Source organism: Triticum urartu, chromosome 4A, assembly GCF_056163025.1.
Source record: "Triticum urartu cultivar PI428250 chromosome 4A, HENAU_Tu73, whole genome shotgun sequence".
NCBI classification, from domain to species: Eukaryota; Viridiplantae; Streptophyta; class Magnoliopsida; order Poales; family Poaceae; genus Triticum; species Triticum urartu.
In genome coordinates this window covers 559,286,045-559,306,222 of record NC_141876.1, presented here as the reverse complement: position 1 = coordinate 559,306,222, position 20,178 = coordinate 559,286,045, and the positions used below count along the sequence as shown (strand labels likewise).

Here is a 20,178-nt window from a genome sequence, read left to right as displayed (position 1 = left end):
TAAATTGGGCATCACTTAAGTCTTCGTGTCTGTGTGATTTGAAGACTTATTACACTTGAGGACTGTGCATCCTCCAGACGGTTAGGCGTCGCGTTCTGAGCATCCAAGAGAAATTGTGGATTGCCAGTGAACGAAGTCTGTGAAGGTTTGGGAGTCTACCTTGAAGACTTACCAGAGTGATTGGGCGAGGTCTGTGTGACCTTAGCTCAAGGAGAAAACGGTGAGGACTGGGTGTCTTGGACTGGGTGTCCGGGACTGTGTGTCCTTTGGTTTAAATACCTAGCCGCTCCAACCAGACGTACAGTTGTCACAGCAACTGGAACTGGTCCAACAAATCATTGTCTTCAACGTGTCACTGGTTTCATCTTCACTTCCCTTCACTTACAGTTATTCATTGTGAAGTCATTGCATGCTTGCTTTATCTTTTGTCTTCACAACATGAATGTATGATCTGTTCGGCTTCATAACTTCTTCCTACCTGATCCTTATTACACTGAAGCTGTTTGTCATTGCGCTTTCACTCTATTAAATACATGACCATGGCTGGCCTAGTGTAATCTAACTTCCGCTGCATAGTAATAGGCATAATCTTCACTGTTTGTCTTCATAACTCTCACGTTTTGAAGACTTTCATAAAAATCGCCTATTCACCCCCCCTCTAGTCGATATAACACACTTTCAATTGGTATCAGAGCGAGGTGCTCCCTTGTTCTGTGTGATTCGGTTTAACCACCTGGAGTTTTAGCTATGTCGACTGCAGGGATAATCAAAGTCTCCGCTGCTTGCCCCGTCTTCGATGGAACTGAATATCCCTACTGGAAGAATAAGATGCGCATGCATCTTGAAGCCATTGACATCGACCTATGGTATGTCGTCGAGAACGGCGTTCCCAAGGCTGGAGAAGGTGTCACTGCTGCTGATGTCAAGAAGTTCACTCAACTGGACTCCACTGCCAAGAATATCATGTGTGGTGATCTGACCAAAGGACAGTATGGCCGTGTGAGTGCTTTGAAGACATCCAAACTAGTCTGGGACTGGCTCTCAAAGGTCAATGAAGGCATCTCAACCCAGAGAGATCAAAGAATCAGTGTTCTTCGCAACCTCTTCAACCGCTTCAAGCGAAATGACAATGAGAATGTCCAGCACACATTTGACCGGCTCACTGACATCACAAATGAGCTTCAAGCCCTCGGTGCCACTGAGATCAGCAAACATGAAATCGTCAAGACGCTGCTGAGATCACTTGATAGTTCGTTTGACATCCTGGCCCTGATGATTCAAGAACGTCCTGATTTCAAGACACTCGATCCGTCTGACATACTTGAGAGGCTCAACACACATGAGCTTCAACTTTCTGAGAAAAGAGATATCTACGGCCCAAACTATGGGCGAACTCGTGCCTTGAAGGCAAAAGCTGTCTCCTCATCTGAAGAAGAATCTGACTGCAGTTCTGATGATCCTGAAGACATTGGAAGAGAACTTGCAATGCTGGTGAAGAAGTTCCAAAAATTCACTAAGAAGAAAGGCTTCAGGAAATCTTCATGATCAAGCTCAAGGAATGATGAAGCTTCTGCTCATGACTACAAGAAGAAAACATGTCACAAGTGCAAGAAAACTGGACACTTCATCTCTGAGTGTCCACAGTGGGACAATGAGAACAGAAGGAAGAAGAAGAGCAAGGAATATGATTCTGATGACAAGAAGAAGAAGAAATACTCAAAGTCTTCTTCCAAAACTTCATCAAAGTCTTCATCACACAAGAAGAGCTCATCTGGCAAGGCACGTGCGTTTGTTGGAAAGGAGATGGATTCAGAGGAGGAGTCCGCATCTGAGGAGGCAGAGGTGGAGTTTGAGGAGGAGTCTGATTCTGGCATTGCGAGTCTGGCTACAGCATACGTCGCCAAGTCCATCTTCAATACTGAAGACAATGACTGCATCACCGACACCGACGCAAATGACAAGAACGACTCCACTCCTACCTACTGCTTCATGGCACGCGGTGCCAAGGTAAACACACGCACTACTCGCTATGAAACATCTAGTGACGATGACTCTGAATGTGATTCAAAACCTAGCTACAAAACACTTGCTAAAATTGCAACTGAACAACAGAAAGCTATGGAACATATTCAAAAATTGTTAGACAGAAGCGATGATCTGTTGGGTGCTGAAATGACTCGATCTGAATCCTTAATTGAAGACATAAAAAACCTTCACGTTAAGTATCAGGAACTTGAAGATCGTCATGATACTCTCTCAACAACTCATGAAAAGCTTTCCTATGATTATCTTCAAAGGAAGCAAGAACTTGAGAAATTGAGGGTGGCTCATGAAGATCTTCAAAAGGAAAACGAGTCACTTCGCGCTGAACAGATCAGTCCCGCTCAGGAAGGATTTGAACCACCATGTCTTAAATGCATTGAGCGTGATAATGCTGCTTCTGTTGCTGAATGTTCCACTGCTACTACTGTTTCAATATCTTCAACTGTTGACGTGGTAACTAACCCCTCTGCTGAGGATACCACTGCTATTGCTGATGAGAATGCTAGGTTGAAGACATTGCTTGAAACAGGGATGTACAAAAGTCTGAAAGGGCATCAGACATTATGTGATGTCCTTAAGAAGCAGATTCTGAACCGAAACCCTAGGAAAGAGGGTGTTGGGTTCGTGAGGAAAATTAATGCAGATGGGTCTTACTGGAAACCTGAGCAGTACCCCAAAACCACATGGGTTGCTGCAAAGGAATCCTCAGCAGATCCATCCAATCTGTCTGGCTTCACTTGTGCTAACCCAATTATCATTGATGAATCCTTTGATGCAAACTATAAACTGTTTAAGAATCAGAATGATAAAGTGTTTGCCAGGTACATTGGTACTAACTGCAGGAATGGACCGCCTATGAAGAAGATCTGGGTTCCGAGAACATGTCTGGAAAATCTTCCTGTGAATGTCTTCATGACACCTCACTTGAAGGAGACAAACCTCAGACCAAAGGCTTCATATGGTCCAAATGCTTCATACAAACAGGGGACTCACCTGAGTCGCACTAACGCAAATGTTTTGCAGGGGAACCATACTCAGGCATATGAATATGAGAGTGGTTCATCGAACCGTCATGTTCATATAACCAAAAATTATTCTGCTTATTCCTATGAGTATTATTGTCCACCTGCTAGACTGTTTGCTAAGGTTTCAAAGCCAAAATTCTCAGATGCTGCACTTAGACTTATAGCTTCTAAGCCACCCTTGAAGATGTGGGTGGTTAAGAAAGCTTAACTCTCCTTTGCAGGGAAAGGTCTCCAGCACAAAAACAAAATCTTCTGATGCTATTGCTGGGGACCATAAAAATCTTGTGGGGCGCAAGATAAAATGCCCAAATGGCATCATTATGTACTTCGTTCCTGAATCGCATGCTACTCTCCCCATTAGTCCTAATCTGGATCTAAGTTTTCATAACCCACTGGTTCGTCAGATGTTTATGCTTCACAACACTCTTCGTGAAGCCTATCCCCCTAACTGCACTGTAGGGTACGATACCAGCGACTTCAAAGTCTTTAGAATGGATTATTGACAGTGGGTGTACAAATCACATGACTGGCAGAAGAAGCCTTCTTATGGACTCAACTTTACGTCCATCCAACAAGAGCCACATTACATTTGCTGACACTGGTAAAAGTAAGGTATTGGGTCTAGGTAGAGTTGCAATCTCAAAGGATCAACACATGGATAAAGTCATGCTTGTTGAATCCCTTGGCTTCAACTTAATGTCTGTCTCAATGCTTTGCGATTTGAATATGATTGTAATGTTTGGCAAATATCGCTGCCTGGTGCTAATGGAATCTGACAAATCTCTAGTGTTTGAAGGGTATAGGAAAGGTGATTTGTATGTGGTAGATTTCTCAGCAGGACCACAACTTGCAGTATGTCTTCTTGCAAAAGCTTCAGAATGCTGGCTTTGGCATCGAAGGCTTGGGCATGCTGGCATGAGGAACCTCCACACCCTTGCGAAGAAAAAGCACGTCATAGGCATCGAGGGCGTCAAGTTTAAGAAAGATCACTTATGCGGTGCTTGTGAAGCAGGGAAGATGACAAGGGCAAAACATCCTTCGAAGACAATCATGACTACTACACAACCCTTCGAACTGCTTCACATGGATCTTTTCGGTCCCACTCACTACTCAACTTTTACTACTTCTGCATGCCTCTATGGCTTCGTAATTGTTGATGATTATTCTAGATATACTTGGGTGCACATAATCCTTTACAAGACTGAAGTGCAGGATGTCTTCAGACGCTTCGCAAATCGAGCTATGAACAATTTTGGCGCCAAGATAAAGCACATCAGAAGTGACAATGGCACTGAATTCAAGAATACTGGCCTTGATACATATCTGGACACCTTGGGCATCACACATGAATTCTCAGCTCCATACACGCCACAGCAGAATGGCGTCGTCGAACGCAAGAACAGAACACTCATTGAGATGGCCAGAACAATGCTAGATGAATACAAGACTCCAAGAAAATTCTGGACTGAAGCCATTGATACTGCATGCCATACAATCAATCGTGTTTATCTTCACAAGCTTCTGAACAAGACATCCTATGAACTCCTAACTGGCAAGAAGCCAAATGTCAGTTATTTCAGAGTATTTGGCGCAAAATGCTGGATCAAGGATCCACACCACACCTCAAAGTTTGCACCAAAAGCACATGAAGGCTTCATGCTTGGATATGGAAAGGATTCGCACTCCTACAGAGTCTTCAATCTCTTTCACTACAAAGTGGTTGAAACAATGGATGTGCGATTTGATGAAACCAATGGATCACAAAGAGAGCAATTGCCAAATGTGCTAGATGAAGTTCCAGCAAATGAATCAATCAAGCTTATGGGAACTGGAGAAATTGTACCTTCTGAAGCTCAACCCGAAGAAGAACTTATCATCTCAGCACCTGATCCACATGAAGACAATGCTCAGCCTGAAGATATACCTTCAAATGACCACATAGATCAGCAAGAGCAAAGTCTTCGCCCCACACACCCTCGTGTTGCAAATGAAGTACAAATTGACAAAATATTGGACAGCATCAATGCACCTGGTCCACTCACTCGTTCAAGGGCAACTCAGCTAACAAACTTCTGTGGGCATTTCACATTCGTCTCAATATCAGAACCCAAGAAAGTTGAAGAAGCCTTCATGGAACCTGAATGGATTCAAGCTATGCAAGAAGAGCTTCAACAGTTTGAGCTGAATAATGTATGGGAACTGGTTAAGCGTCCTGATCCACGGAAGCACAACATAATAGGCACCAAATGGATATACCGCAACAAGCAAGATGAGCATGGTCAAGTTGTCAGAAACAAAGCTCGTCTAGTTGCTCAAGGATATACACAAGTGGAGGGCATTGACTTCGATGAAACATTTGCTCCTGTGGCTAGGCTTGAAGCCATACGCATACTGATGGCCTATGCAAATCATCATAACATACTTCTATATCAAATGGATGTGAAAAGTGCCTTTCTCAATGGCAAGATTGAAGAAGAAGTGTATGTTGCACAACCACCTGGCTTTGAAAATCCAAAACATCCTGATATGGTATACAAGCTCAACAAGGCACTATATGGCCTCAAACAAGCCCCTAGGGCCTGGTATGATACACTCAAGTACTTTCTGAAAAGCAAAGGCTTCATACCTGGTTCCCTGGATCCCACTCTTTTCACGAAGACATATGATGGTGAACTGTTTGTGTGCCAAATATATGTGGATGACATTATCTTCGGCTGCACCAATCAGAAGTATAGTGAAGAGTTTGGATATATGATGCAAGAGCAATATCAGATGTCCATGATGGGGGAGCTGAAGTTCTTCCTCGGTCTTCAAATACGGCAACAACGCAACGGCATCTTCATATCTCAAGAGAAATATCTTAAAGAGTGCCTGAAGAAGTTCGGTATGCAAGACTGTAAAGGCTTCACAACACCAATGCCAGCCAAGCATCATCTGGGTCCCGACGACAATGGTAAAGAGTTCGATCAAAAGGTATACCGCTCCATGATTGGGTCTTTGCTTTATTTATGTGCATCTAGGCCAGATATCATGCTTAGTGTTTGCATGTGTGCTCGATTTCAAGCGACACCAAAGGAGTCGCATCACTTAGCTGTGAAGCGAATTCTTCGATATTTGGCTCACACCCCAACTCTAGGATTATGGTATCCAAAGGGCTCAGAGTTTGATCTGGTTGGATTTTCGGATGCTGATTATGCTGGTGACAAAGTTGATCGCAAATCTACATCAGGCACATGTCATTTTCTGGGACGATCACTTGTATGTTGGTCTTCAAAGAAGCAGAACTGTGTATCTCTCTCCACTGCTGAATCTGAATACATTGCTGCTGGATCTTGCTGCGCTCAGCTTCTGTGGATGAAGCAAACACTCAAGGATTATGGCATTCATCTGAAGCAAGTGCCACTTTACTGCGACAACGAAAGCGCCATCAAGATTGCCAACAACCCAGTTCAGCACTCGAAGACAAAGCACATTGAAATTCGTCATCACTTTCTCAGAGATCATGTTGTGAAGGAAGACATTGATATCATACACGTCAACACTGAAGAGCAATTGGCAGATATCTTCACAAAGCCCTTGGATGAGAAGAGATTTTGCAAGTTACGGTGTGAGCTAAATATCTTGGAATCCTCAAATGTCCTGTGATCAGGCACACATCCTAACACTTATGCATATTGATGACTTAGATGTGCAACACACGAAGTAGCGTATATCTTCAATCAATGAAGACATACATTCTAAGTGTGAATACATTAATGTGGAATTTGACTTCGGAGCGCCACGATAATTGTGCGCCGTGTCTGGGTCTAATACTTCCTATACAGTGGGTAACGCCACCACCAAACGTTCCATTTTGAAGTGTTTCTCTCATGGCGTTACCTCTCAATGTCTTCACAATTGGTTTGGCTTCATTCTCTGTATGTCTTCATGATTATCTTCACTGCGTTGATTATATGGATATATATGTACTGATGTTCTGTCCTCTACAGCATTCACTTATAGCTATGTCTTCTTGGTTGAATCTTTTTGAACTAAGTGAATGTGATCGGACCCTAACCTCTCTATGCTTTCTATCTCAAACTCTATCTCTCCAAGTCATATGCATTCTGTTGAAACTGTCGAATGTCTTCACTGTGTCCTTGTCAACTGAAGACATAATGACAACCATAAAAGTCCGTTTTTAATGCTCATTCCTCCACATAAGATCCGGAGAAGCAGGAACGACCTCCCGACAATTTAGGCGTGCGTGGGACGTGGAACAAATCCCAATCGTCCTCTAACTGGCCACGCGTGCCTCAAATGCGAACCGCCAGGGGTACCTGCGTAATAGCGCAGTGCCGCCTCTATCCCTATAAATATACGATTCACTGCGGTCATTATCTCCTTCTTCCACCCTCACACGAACCCTAGCGCCACCGCTAGCACTCGACGACGCCGGCGACGAAGCGCTTCACTGCCGCAACCTCTCCGACGCCGTTTTCACGCCGACAACGGACATCGCTCTCTCCGCCGTCGCCGTAGGTGTCTTCCGTTGCCAAGTTAGGGCACGGAGGATTGAACTGCTCGACCTCAACTCTCACTTCGTCTAGCAGTTCCAAGTGTGGTAAATAAAACCTCTTTTTACAGCCTCTTTTGATCCTACAGTTCAGTCACTTTCTGCCACAAGAAGTTTCTCTTCACACCAGTTATATCTCTCGCTGCATCTCATAACATGCCTAGTATATTCACTTGTGCTTCATAAAGTAGTTAGATTCCTCACTTGTACTGATCTACGGGTTCGTACAAATCTGGAACCAACTTCTTATCTATAAGTGAATGTCTTCACATAATGAGGTCAATGTCTTCTAAACCGATTTATCTTCAAAATCTTCTGAGAATGCATATGACCTCTTCCCCTTCCCTCGCACCTTAATGCTGTCACAGGTACATGTCCGTGGGAGAATCCTTTGGTTCTCATAGTCTGCATTCATTTGCAGAGTACTTCCAGCATCACATCAACTCGCCTGAAGCCAGTTCTTGCAAAAAGAAGCCTTTGAACATCTTGAAGCCTTCCAAGTTATTCATGGCTTCAGAAACAGTAGCAAGGAAGGGAGGCAGACAGCGACGTGGTGAAACGTCCAAAAATCTGCCTGATGAATTGGCAGAGATGTACAAAACTGATCCTGAAGAAAGCTATGGTCAGCGCAAGACACGAATCCAATGGATTCGAAGATATTGGGCAGAGCAATGGTTCCACTACCGCTTCGTCACTCAGGAATATGCGGAGAAGTGCGCCATCAAGAGACCGTGGGGAGATGTATTATACAAAAATCTCGTACCCAGGTCCAGAGACGAAGCCATTGCTCAAGGCTTCTATCCATGCATGGTGAGAGGACCGCAGCCAGCTGAGGCACATCCGTCATCACTTCTCTGGTGTCGCGATGATAATCTCTTCAAGCGCAACTTTCAGTTTGCACAACAGTCAGCAAAGATAAACAAGAAGAAATTTGGGCTTGACTTCAACCCTGGTCCCTCCTCACCAAGGGCAGATGGCACATGCAACGCCGATCCCAATATCATCGGGCCGTATGCCAATCTTGCAGGCCTCATCACTCGCATCCTAGTCCAAGGGACTGCTGTGAATGACCCTCCAGCAGATACTGAGTCAGATGACGCCCCTGCTGCTCCTAAGCCAAAGCAGAAGAAGCCAAAAGCTCCAAAAGCTTCAAAGCCAGCCGCTTCTCCCAAGATCGCAAGAGTGAAGCCTTTAGCAACTGCACCTCCTGAAGCCAGTGTGCAGTCAGAAGGCTTATCACGAGTGTCCAAGCCCCAAGAAGCCAAGAAGCCTCAGCCACACATAGGCAAAGAGCTCACAGCTGCTGACATTCTGCGCTGCGAAGCCATTGATCTCTCAAGCGATGAAGATCTTGGAGATGATGCTCTTGAGCAGCTCATCAAGAGCAAGGAGGAGGCTGAAATCTTCAACAATCTGCCTCTGTTTGATGTCGCCATCATCCACAACTTCATCGATGAATGGTTTGACATACCAGACATAAGCTTCAATGATCTGCAGCTACCTACAGGCCTCAGCGTTGTCTTTCAAGGTGCAATTGCTTCAGAACTTGCAATAGCCCAGCGCATTGTAGAACTGAAGCAGAAAATTGATTATGAAAAGGCGCAGTTCAAGAAGCACGTGGCCAAGCTCAGTGTGCAAGAAGTGAAAAACTTCAAAACCATGTTGCATGAGCTGAAAGAGAGCTTCCTGAAGACGCGTGCTGAAGCTCAAGGCTCGCGAGAACGCATGAAGACTTTGGCTGATCACTGCGTGCAGGCCTACAATGAGGCAGAAAAGCGCAAGGCGCTTGGGCGTCCCGGCATTGACCCCAGGATGGCCGCGAAGAAGAAAAAGAAGGCGGCTGTGCCCGAACCTGAAGCGCCAAGGTCAGAACCTGATGCTCCGATTGTCTTCCCCGCTGCAACGACTGGCTCGAAGCCAAAGAGTCGATCAACCGCCTCACAGCACAAGAAGACACGGACTGCAGAGGCTAAAGCTAAGAAGAGAAAACATTCTGAAGCCTCTCCTTCTGAACCCATCATCAAGAAGCGCAAGACAAAGAAATCTCGGGCTGCTCCCATAGAGCCCCTGATAGTTGAACCACTCTGCGTCCGCTATCCTGACGCAGATCGTCAGTTGACAGTGCATGAGCCTGCTTACATAGAGGCTCCGCACGCTGAAGACATTCCAGCAGCCAACCCCAATGCTGCTGAAGACATTGATCCCCAAGACAATGTGCAAGGTGATGCAGCCCTTCCTCAGCTTGAGACAAGCGAACAGATCAGTATTGGTCGTCCATTGATGCCAATCACACAAAATGCGTCGTGGGCAGATAGCCCACAGGAGGAAGATGAGCCCCATCCCACTGCAACTCCACCAGCGCCTACACTCCATAGGCTTCGCAAAGGGCCAAGGGCTCAGGCTGCTGAAGACATTCCGGCTGCATCAGCCGAAGAGCAAGCAGAAATACCACAAGCTCCAACTCCCCCGCACCAACAAGAAGCAGTTCTCAAGGAGAACGTGCCTGAAGCTGAAAATGTTGAGGCTGCCACAAACAACGCCGAAGCAAATGTGGAGCCCTCCCCAACAACAGCTTCAGAAGACACCGAAGCTACTGCTCCTGAACATTCTGTGCCTGAGTCTGCTGCCGGACCACAATTCAACTATCATATTGCGCACAGGCCCCAGGTCCAGAAGCCGATCCCACGACTACCAAGGTTCCCAGGTCCTGCATCAGCTCCTGGTTCCTTCAACATCAACGGCTTCAGGGCAGATAACACATTTTTCGACCGCTCCAAGAACCCTTATTCAAGGGAACGGATTGTATCAGATAGGTTCTGGAGCCATCAACAGCGCAGCTATTATTCATGCATCCTTTACAACCAAGGCCGCATCTTTCCTCACAAGTGCCTTGAGGTTGAAGCTGTTGCAGGTCTGCCTGGTCTGGAAGAAGCACTGGATTGCTTCAAGCAAGTGGGTTTGCTGCCATTTATTACTGACGAAGAGCACTGGAACGAAGAGCTTCTGCTCCAGTTCTATGCGACTTTGCATATCAAAGGCTATAACAGAGATCCGAAGACATGGATCCTGGAGTGGATGACAGGAAATATCCATCATGAAGCCAATGCTTTCGACCTAATTGAGCTTACCGGCCTTCCCACTCCTGGCGAATTCTTTGAAGAAGGGTGCCAACTCCATGCTGAAGCAATTGAGAGCATATTTCAGCGTCCTGAGCCAGATATGAGTCAGATGCTCTCAATGATGAAGCCATTTCCTCCAAATGCACCCTATCCAACTAGGTTCTTCGTTGAAGACTTAGAGTACCTGCCCAGAACAATATACCACATCATAAGGCGGACTCTCTGGCCAGTCAAGGGACCCTCTCGATATGCAACGATTGATGGTGCAATGAAGACTCTCATCTTCTGTATTCTTCATGGCAAATGCTTCAATGCACAGGATCTCTTCATCCGTCAATTTGCAGCATCTGCTTCAGAACTGTTTGGATTAAAGTTTTATGCTCCTTTGGTTATGAGGCTGATCAAGCTTCACTCTGCAATCTCCTATCAACCCTCAGCCCGCAATCATAGGATATTTTTGCCAGATGTGGACACATCTGCTGAAGCAATATATCCAGAGCCGGCCAAGCAACCACTAAGTCTTCAGAATGCAGAACACCAGAGCTTCACTCAAAATATTGAAGGTGTTGAAGCTCTCTCCCGAGTGTATCCAATGGCTGGCACCACACGTGCCCCTGCATCAACTGAAGCCACCAACAGCACAGCGGCAAAGAGACCCAAGAAGCGCGCTCGTGCACTCAATGACAGAGAGCTTCTTGTGGCTCTTCACCAAAAGCAAGACAGGCATCACGACTGGCTCAAGAGGCAGATGAGAAGCATCATGCAAGACGTCAATCGCATCAGAAATATGGCAACCAAGAATGCATTTGTCACACACGAGACCTGTCGCCGCACTTGGAAGGGCCTCACCATGATGTGCCCTGAAGCTGAACTGCATGAGGATGGCTTCACAGAGCACTTCAAATTTGACTCCACGCCTCTAAGAAGAGCGGTGATGCGCAGCACACCATCACTTGAAGAGTCAGAGTTCTCTTCTTCTGCTGCCACCGTGTCTGCCCGGATTATTGAAGAAGAAGACGACGCGACATCATCTCCACCTACTTCAACGCGCGTCGAATCTGCACCAAGCTCGTCTGCACCGCCGCCCAACAACTCCACCGACCCTGCTGCGCCTGGGAACGCGTAGAAACCTCTATGTCTTCAAACCTTTTTGGTCATCACTGACAAAAGGGGGAGAAGCATATGATGGTCATAGTCTTCAAGCGGGTCACTATGGGCGGGTGCCTTCATATTTTGCTACATTTTGCTTCGTGCTTACAACTCCCGTTTTTTTGCTACATCTGCTTCATTGAGTTGTAACACTTAGCCTTGATGGTCGTCTGCTACCTGTTTGTCACTCCGTTTTGCGAAGATAAATTCCGCATGTGCGACGATAAATTCCGCACTCATCTCATTCTGCAGACGTCCATTTTCCATTATGCATGTCATTATCTTCATATACTTTCACATGCATAGTGGATTGTCATAAGTTGAAGTGGATCTCCACAAGTACAACCTGCCATGTGCATTTGCATTCAAGAAGCAAATTACTTATATGCACATCTTCAGGGGGAGCCCTTGCAACTTATGAAGACAATTCTTTTACAATTTCGCAAATTATGTTTCCCGTTGAAAACTTCAACTAGTTTGTCATCAATCACCAAAAAGGGGGAGATTGTAAGTGCATCTAGTGCCACCCCTAGTTGGTTTTGGAGTATTGACGACAAACCTAGTTGAGGGACTAATGTGTTTGTGAGAATTGCAGGAAAACACAGGTAGAAGTCCCTCATTGATTCGGTTTCACTACCAGAGATGACCCCTAAAAATGTACGAAGACATTGAAGACAATGGTGGTTTATGAAGATATTCATATTGAAGACAATGACATGAGAAGACTCCCTATGAAGCTTTTGGAACTCGAAGACCTAGATCCTTCGTAGTTTTATTTCATTCATGTTGTGTCATAGAAACCACCGTACTGTTAAGTGGGGTCGAAGAGAACCAGTCAGAATGACTGAAGTGATGCCAAATTCAAATCCTATGTCTTCGAGCGAAGACTTTGAGAGAAAATCTTGTCCGGAGTCAGACAAGTCAGCTTTACTTGTAGCCCAAGTAAAGTTGCCGTGTGAGTTCAAAATTCGACCGTTGGTACACGTGTCAGTTCCTTAGTGACCCAGGGTCATTTCAGACAGATCAGGTCGGGTTGCCAAGTGGCTATAAATAGTCCACCCCCACAACCTTAAATGGTTGGCTGCTCAGATTTCAGTGCACGGCTTTTGTCGTTTGAGAGCAACCCACCTCGAAGCCTTTGAAAGAAAAATTCCCAGTGAGGAGAAAAGCCCTAACCAACCAGAGCCAGAGTAAATTGGGCATCACTTAAGTCTTCGTGTCTGTGTGATTTGAAGACTTATTACACTTGAGGACTGTGCATCCTCCAGACGGTTAGGCGTCGCGTTCTGAGCATCCAAGAGAAATTGTGGATTGCCAGTGAACGAAGTCTGTGAAGGTTTGGGAGTCTACCTTGAAGACTTACCAGAGTGATTGGGCGAGGTCTGTGTGACCTTAGCTCAAGGAGAAAACGGTGAGGACTGGGTGTCTTGGACTGGGTGTCCGGGACTGTGTGTCCTTTGGTTTAAATACCTAGCCGCTCCAACCAGACGTACAGTTGTCACAGCAACTGGAACTGGTCCAACAAATCATTGTCTTCAACGTGTCACTGGTTTCATCTTCACTTCCCTTCACTTACAGTTATTCATTGTGAAGTCATTGCATGCTTGCTTTATCTTTTGTCTTCACAACATGAATGTATGATCTGTTCGGCTTCATAACTTCTTCCTACCTGATCCTTATTACACTGAAGCTGTTTGTCATTGCGCTTTCACTCTATTGAATACATGACCATGGCTGGCCTAGTGTAACCTAACTTCCGCTGCATAGTAATAGGCATAATCTTCACTGTTTGTCTTCATAACTCTCACGTTTTGAAGACTTTCATAAAAATCGCCTATTCACCCCCCCCTCTAGTCGATATAACGCACTTTCAGCTAGCAAAAAGTTTCGTTCAGAACTGCACAATGCTCTGATGTGTCAAATGAATAAGAGAAATCGTTAACTACGTATGAGGATTTCTTAGTAATCAATTGAAGGTGTATGCCATCTTTCCTTTAAAGGTGGAACCAAATATAATATGTTTTTTTGCATGGAAATATAATATGTTTATCGAGCACTATAATAAAGCTGAATATATTATCTTCTGTAGAATACGTAATAAAGAAGGCAAGCGTCACGAGCAGCTTCAGGTCATATACTGATGAAGTCAAACGTGCACCCAATGGGGCGCATAACTATCTTTCTGCGGAATGCATTGCTCAAAACAACCTGGTATGCTAATTATAAACCGGGGCACGGCAGCGCGCGGGCAGGTCTGGTGGCGGTGTTGCGGTGCCTCGTCCTGCGCGTGGAGGGCCGGACACGGCGGGGGCTGCGGGATCACCCAGAGGTGACAGGGGCGGCTTAGGTTTTGGATCCGCGAGCAGCGGGTAGGGCGGCGTCCCTTGCCTATGCGGCGGCTGCCAGATCCATGGCCGGCATGGTGCTCTTCCCCTCGGTGGAGTCTATGCCTGGAGATGGGTGACGGAAGCCGCGGATCTGGCGTCCCGTCCAGATCCACCCCGGCGTGGCAACCGGTGGCGCGTGGAGGACCGGTGAGGGGCGACTGGAGGCTCCCAGCCGGCGTGCCGATGGCGGCTTTGTTCTTCACGACGAAGCTCCGTTCGGTTTTAGTCAGCTACGAGATCGGGGGGCCGTGATTTCCGGTGAAAATCGAGCCGACCACGGTCATGGCAGACGATGACGGCGTCTATGACGTCGTTCCCTTCTTGAGGCAACGTTGTTGTAGGTCATGGCACCCCACTCGTGATGCTCCGGGGTCTACCGGATCGGACGATGATGGCACCTTCGATGCCGTTGTCCCTCCTGGGGGCATCGTTTTGGAGCACGTGTTGGCTGAAGGGGCAAGAGGAGGAGCGGTGTTACATCTACGGCAAGGCCGACTGCGGATCCCGGCGGCATGGCGCCCCGGAGGTTCGGCGATGGACACGTATTGGAGAAGGACTCGCGCAGGAGGAGGAAACTATCTGGCGTCATGGTGGCCTTGATGGCAGAGAGGCTTGGCAAGGTCGGTGCATTAGGCCTGCTCTGAGGATGGACCGAGGGAAGATGGAGGTGACGCCCCTTGTAGCATGCAGTGCTCACTGGGAGTGTGCCAGACCGGTGTGGGACCCAATCCAGATAGTGGCTTGGATGGGACACTCGGCTTTAGATGTTAGGCTTTGGTGCGATGTCTGTTTGGTATTAGGCCCGGACATTCGACACGCCTTCATCAAGGGGATAGGACTAGCAATAACGTTGCCAAGATGGTGGCTTCAGGCTTATTGATGTATCACTTTGTATGGTCTTTGTGAATAATTAATAATATGGCTGCATGTATCGTCCAGATACAGAGCCTGGGGGTGCATCCTCCTTTTCTAAAAAGAAATGCTAATTATAAACGTTGACGCATTTCTTTTCTACACTGCTAAACTAAACTATGTGTACCAGTAGATACTACTCTATTCATTCTAATATAAGGTGCATAATTTTTGGAAAATTCACCAAGTTTAGAGAGCAAGGTATCAATAACTACAACATGAAATCAACATGATTAGATTCACCATGGCATATAGTTTCATATTATATTTATTTGGTATTATAAATGTTGATACAATATTCTATAAACTTGGTCATACATAGGAAACTTTTCACTTTAAAAAAGAATTATTGCACCTTCTGGTTTGGAACTGAGAGGGTACAATAAGAGTTTATATGGATATGCAGATGCTGCACACCCAAGCTCCGGCTACCTCTGCAATGGCATATATTGAATTGTTCCTTTTTGTTATTACCTAACATTTTTATCGCATCAGAAATTTACCATATGAAAAGAAAATGTGTGATGAAGAAATGATTTCCACGTTATGATTCAGATAGCTCTTTTCATCAATCAATCTGAAAAAAATTAGACCTTCTTTTATTTTTTGAGGGAAATGCCATCATGGCGGTCTATATTTCATGTGAAAAAAATTATACCTTCTTTTTGACACCTTTATCAATGTGATAGCTAGGGATAATATTTAACTATTCCCTTTGTTTCAACTTACTTAAAGTTGAAGGTTTATCCTAAGTCAAACTTCTACCGCAAAAAAATAACCTTCTTCCAGTTTAAGAAATAAATCTCTAGAGAAATATAACAACATCTACAACATCAAATCAATTTCATGAGATTCATCGTAAAATGTATATATTTTCATATTAAATATGTTCAATATAGTGCATATTAGCATGTGTTTTTGGAAATAAAAGTAGTAATAAGGATGAAAATGAATAAACATGACAACCATAGATCTTCTGCCTTAGGGTTTCCTTCTTATCCTGGCTTCTCATGCTAGTCTGCAAGTCAGTCGACGTGCGGCACGTGCCCCATGCAATGGAAATTGATCGTGGCATCCCGGAGTGCCATAGCCAGCGGCAACAGGTTCCACAAGCTCGAGGTGCCAGAAATGGCGGGGCCAGGCCTCGCGGGGGGAGCGGCGACACTCGAATCCTGGAGGGAGGGGCGCTGGGACTGATGGGTCCACGACGGAAACGAATCTGAGGTCATGCACGGTCTGCGGATAGATGGTTATGTTTCTGTTATATATCAGGTACGTACTACCTTGGTTTCCAAAACGAAAGCAAGGTTCTTTCCAAAATCCAATCTGCGCCCTCCGCCCGCCGCCGCGACTGCCAAGTACTGGCAACAATGGAGGGATACTTCCTCGCCTCCTCCTTCCAGCCACCCGTTGTCACTCGCGCCAGCGCCCGCTATGCCCCCTGGGTTCTCCTCGACAAGAAGGCCTACTTCGCCGTCCGCGAGAACGCCACCACCGCCGAAGCCGTTACCAGCACCGGCAACGCCTTCAAGCTCACCTTCTGCCTGGCCGACCCGCCGGCCATCTCCCACTTCTGCGTCCACGGCCCCGAGTTCCAGCGCGACGACTTAGCGACCGAGCCCCTGGTCGTCTCCTCGGTCAAGGACTTCGTGCTCCTCTGCTTCAGTTCCCGGAGAAGCGGTCGGGGATCTTTCCTCCTGGAGTACTTCGTCTACAAGGCCAACTACGGCAAGCCGTCGCTCACACTAATCCCACGTACTCCTTCGGGCACCACAAACTTGTTCCACGTGTGCGTCTTGCCAATCGACGATGATGAAGGGGGATTTGTCGTGGCAGATCTCTCCATGACAGTGCCCCCATCAGGCTACGAGCTCCACGTTTTCTCTTCCAGGACAGGCAAGTGGGCCACTACGACGTTGCGGTTGCAAACATATCCCGGGGTGAGGAAAGAAAACCTGCCGGGCCATATTTTTGACAAGGCGGTCGCGCTCGGAGGAGGTGCTGTCGGCTGGATCGACCTCTGGCTTGGCATTGTCACCTGCAATGTCTTTGACAAGAACCCGGTTCTAAGTTTCATCCCGATACCCATGCTTGCATACTCTAACGAGCAACGGATAAGTGGCCCGTGGTTCGTCCGGGATGTCACCTGCTCCAATGGTTACATCAAGTTTGTCGAGCTGGAACTTGTTACTCAAAACAGCAGCAAGACAAGAGAGGATAATCTTGACAACGTCGATATCATTCACGATTCTGAGCTGTTCTTGCAGAATGAGAATGCCCGCCCCAACAAAAAAGAGCGCCTAATTGACGCCTGTGTTGGATGGAAGCTCCGGACGTGTACTAGGCATACCAGCTGGAACTATTGGCGCAAGGGGCAACCTATTGATATAGATGGCTTCTCGGCTGACAACCCTGAGCGTTATATGTTGCTCCCACAGCTCTGGAATTCTGCGGCTGGAAGATCGACACCAAGGAATCAGTGTTCGGCTTGCCCCACCACCCTAGGCATGGACAGCGAGGATGTTGTTTACATGATGTCGAAACTGTCACGTGATGATAAGAAGGCATGGATGGTTGGCGTTAACCTTGGAAAGAAGACAACGGACGTGCGTGTACGAGTTTCTGGTGCGAGAGTCCGCTATTCCAATCCGGAGCTCCTCATATGCCAATTCTCTGAATATCTCAATGCAACTCCAAGGTAAATTTCTTTGGTTATCTTTACGTAACATTTTTTCTGCTGATTACACAGCGATACAAGATTGTAAAAATTAACAGTTTTTGTACCAATTCCCTATTTCTACATCTGACATATCTGTTTTCTTCTTATTTGCTTTAGGTCAAGTACTGGTGGAGTCAAAAGTGTGCCAAATGCGGAACATAACTGTCATGTTTCATCATAATGTTTGCTGTGGGTTAATGCCCCATTTTCATGCGGTACAATTTTAACTGTGTGCTTGTACCTTTGAACAGTAGCTGCTACATACAATTTGAGTTCCTTTGAGAACCAAACCGACCTCTTATTAAATGATGGCCGAAATCACTGTTCTGACCTTGTCAACGTTTATCGTCACAAATTGAATCTAAGATGAAAGTATTTACAATTTGACCTTTTTAGAAATGCCCGAGTCCGCGGCGTTTCTGATAAACATTGAAACGCCGAGCTAGCTAACATTTCTTCCCTGGGCCACTGCCCGGCCGAGAACGTGTTGCTTGCTGACATGGCGGGCTAAAACGCCGAGGCAGCTGAAGTTTCTAGAAACGCCATTGCCTATGGCGTTCCTGGTGCAGATATTTTAGGTACCCGTGGGGCTTTCACCCACCACTCATCACTCACTCTCTTCTCCCCCATTGGCCTATCCCGAACTCTTGCCCTTTTCCTCCTTTGTGTCCCTCTCTTAGCCCCTCTCAAATCCTTGCAAATTGATTGGGTTGGTCCGTGGATCCGGTGTCATTTTCATTCGTTGAGGTAACCTCCTTCATCTCACAAATTTTTATTGGTTGGATTTATCTATTTGGATTGTTTTGTTCATGTGGTTCCTAACCCTAGTTTTGAACATGGATCTATAATGTGATGTTCTTGAGTATTATTGTTCCAATAGAGTTGCATTGTGATGTTGGCACTAGTAGAAAACATGGCTTTGGTTGAGGCCTGGGCAAGGGCATTAATCCCGGTTCACTCACGAACCGGGATCAAAGAGGGCATCAGTCCCGGTTCATGATGCCAAGGCGCCGACCGGGCCTCGGGGGCCATTGGTCCCGGTTCGTCTGACCCCTTTGGTCCTGGTTCTAGACGTGAACCGGGACCAATGGGCCTCGCTACTGGCCCACAACCTTTAGTCCCGGTTGGTGGCTGGAACCGGGACCAAATGTAGTCCTTTAGTCTCAGTTTTAGCCACCAACTGGGACTAAAGAGAGGCCTATATATACCCACACCCCTGCCCGCGAGCAGAGCCACTGTTCTGTTTTTTGGCCGGCCGTGGGAGAGCTTTGTGGTGCTCTAACTCACCTGCTATGCACATGAGGTGTTCGATGAAATGCCTGAGCCACACTTAAGCTTTCTCCTCTCGAAACTCCTTGTCCAAACTCCATTTTCCTCAAGATTTATCTATGTTTGGCGGTCCGTGCTACCCCGTCCCCGTCCTCACCGCCGTCGATCGCCCGCGCCGATCTCGTCGCCGGCACCATCATGGTGAGCCTCTTGTTCTTATCTTGTTTTAAAAGAAAAAAAATCTTACTTGTATGATTTAGATAAATACTTGTATAATGTTCTTACTTTTATTATTGTTAGTTATTATATAGTGCGATGGTTTTGGTATCCGCCTTCGTCGGCCCTCTGAAAGAATGAGGATGTCGCCCAGAGGGGGGTGAATAGGCGCTTTAAAATAATTACGGTTTAGGCTTGAAGAAATGCGGAATAAACCTAGCGGTTAATTTGTCAAGCACAAAACCTACAACAACTAGGCTCACCTATGTGCACCAACAACTTATGCTAAGCAAGATAAACAACAAAGTGATAGCAAGATATATGACAAGAAACAATATGGCTATCACAAATTAAAGTGCATAAGTAAAGGGCTCGGGTAAGAGATAACCGAGGCACGCGGAGACGATGTTGTATCCCGAAGTTCACACCCTTGCGGATGCTAATCTCCGTTTGGAGCGGTGTGGGGGCACAATGCTCCCAAGAAGCCACTAGGGCCACCGTAATCTCCTCACACCCTCGCACAATGCAAGATGCCGTGATTCCACTAAGAGACCCTTGAGGGCGGTCACCGAACCCGTACAAATGGCAACCCTTGGGGGCGGTCACCGAACCCGTACACTTTGGCAACCCTTGGGGGCGGTCACCGGTACCCGTCAAATTGCTCGGGGCGATCTCCACAACCTAATTGGAGACCCCAACGCTTTCCCGAAGCTTTACACCACAATGATTGAGCTCCGAACACCACCTACCGTCTAGGGCGCCCAAGCACCCAAGAGGAACAAGC

The 20,178-nt window shown here is 46.5% G+C and overlaps 1 protein-coding gene across 1 annotated transcript; it reads left to right on the top strand.

The window, feature by feature from the left end:
* The first annotated feature begins 16,560 nt into the window (after positions 1 to 16,560).
* On the top strand, positions 16,561 to 17,892 carry LOC147976604 (uncharacterized). Its single transcript, XM_087520915.1, has one exon. The coding sequence runs from the start codon at positions 16,561 to 16,563 to the stop codon at positions 17,890 to 17,892; it is 1,332 nt and encodes a 443-aa protein (XP_087377041.1).
* Positions 17,893 to 20,178: the final 2,286 nt, after the last annotated feature.

Coding starts and splice junctions, on each gene's coding strand:
- LOC147976604 (XM_087520915.1), top strand. CDS start 16,561: ATGGAGGGATACTTCCTCGCCTCCTCCTTCCAGCCACCCGTTGTCACT.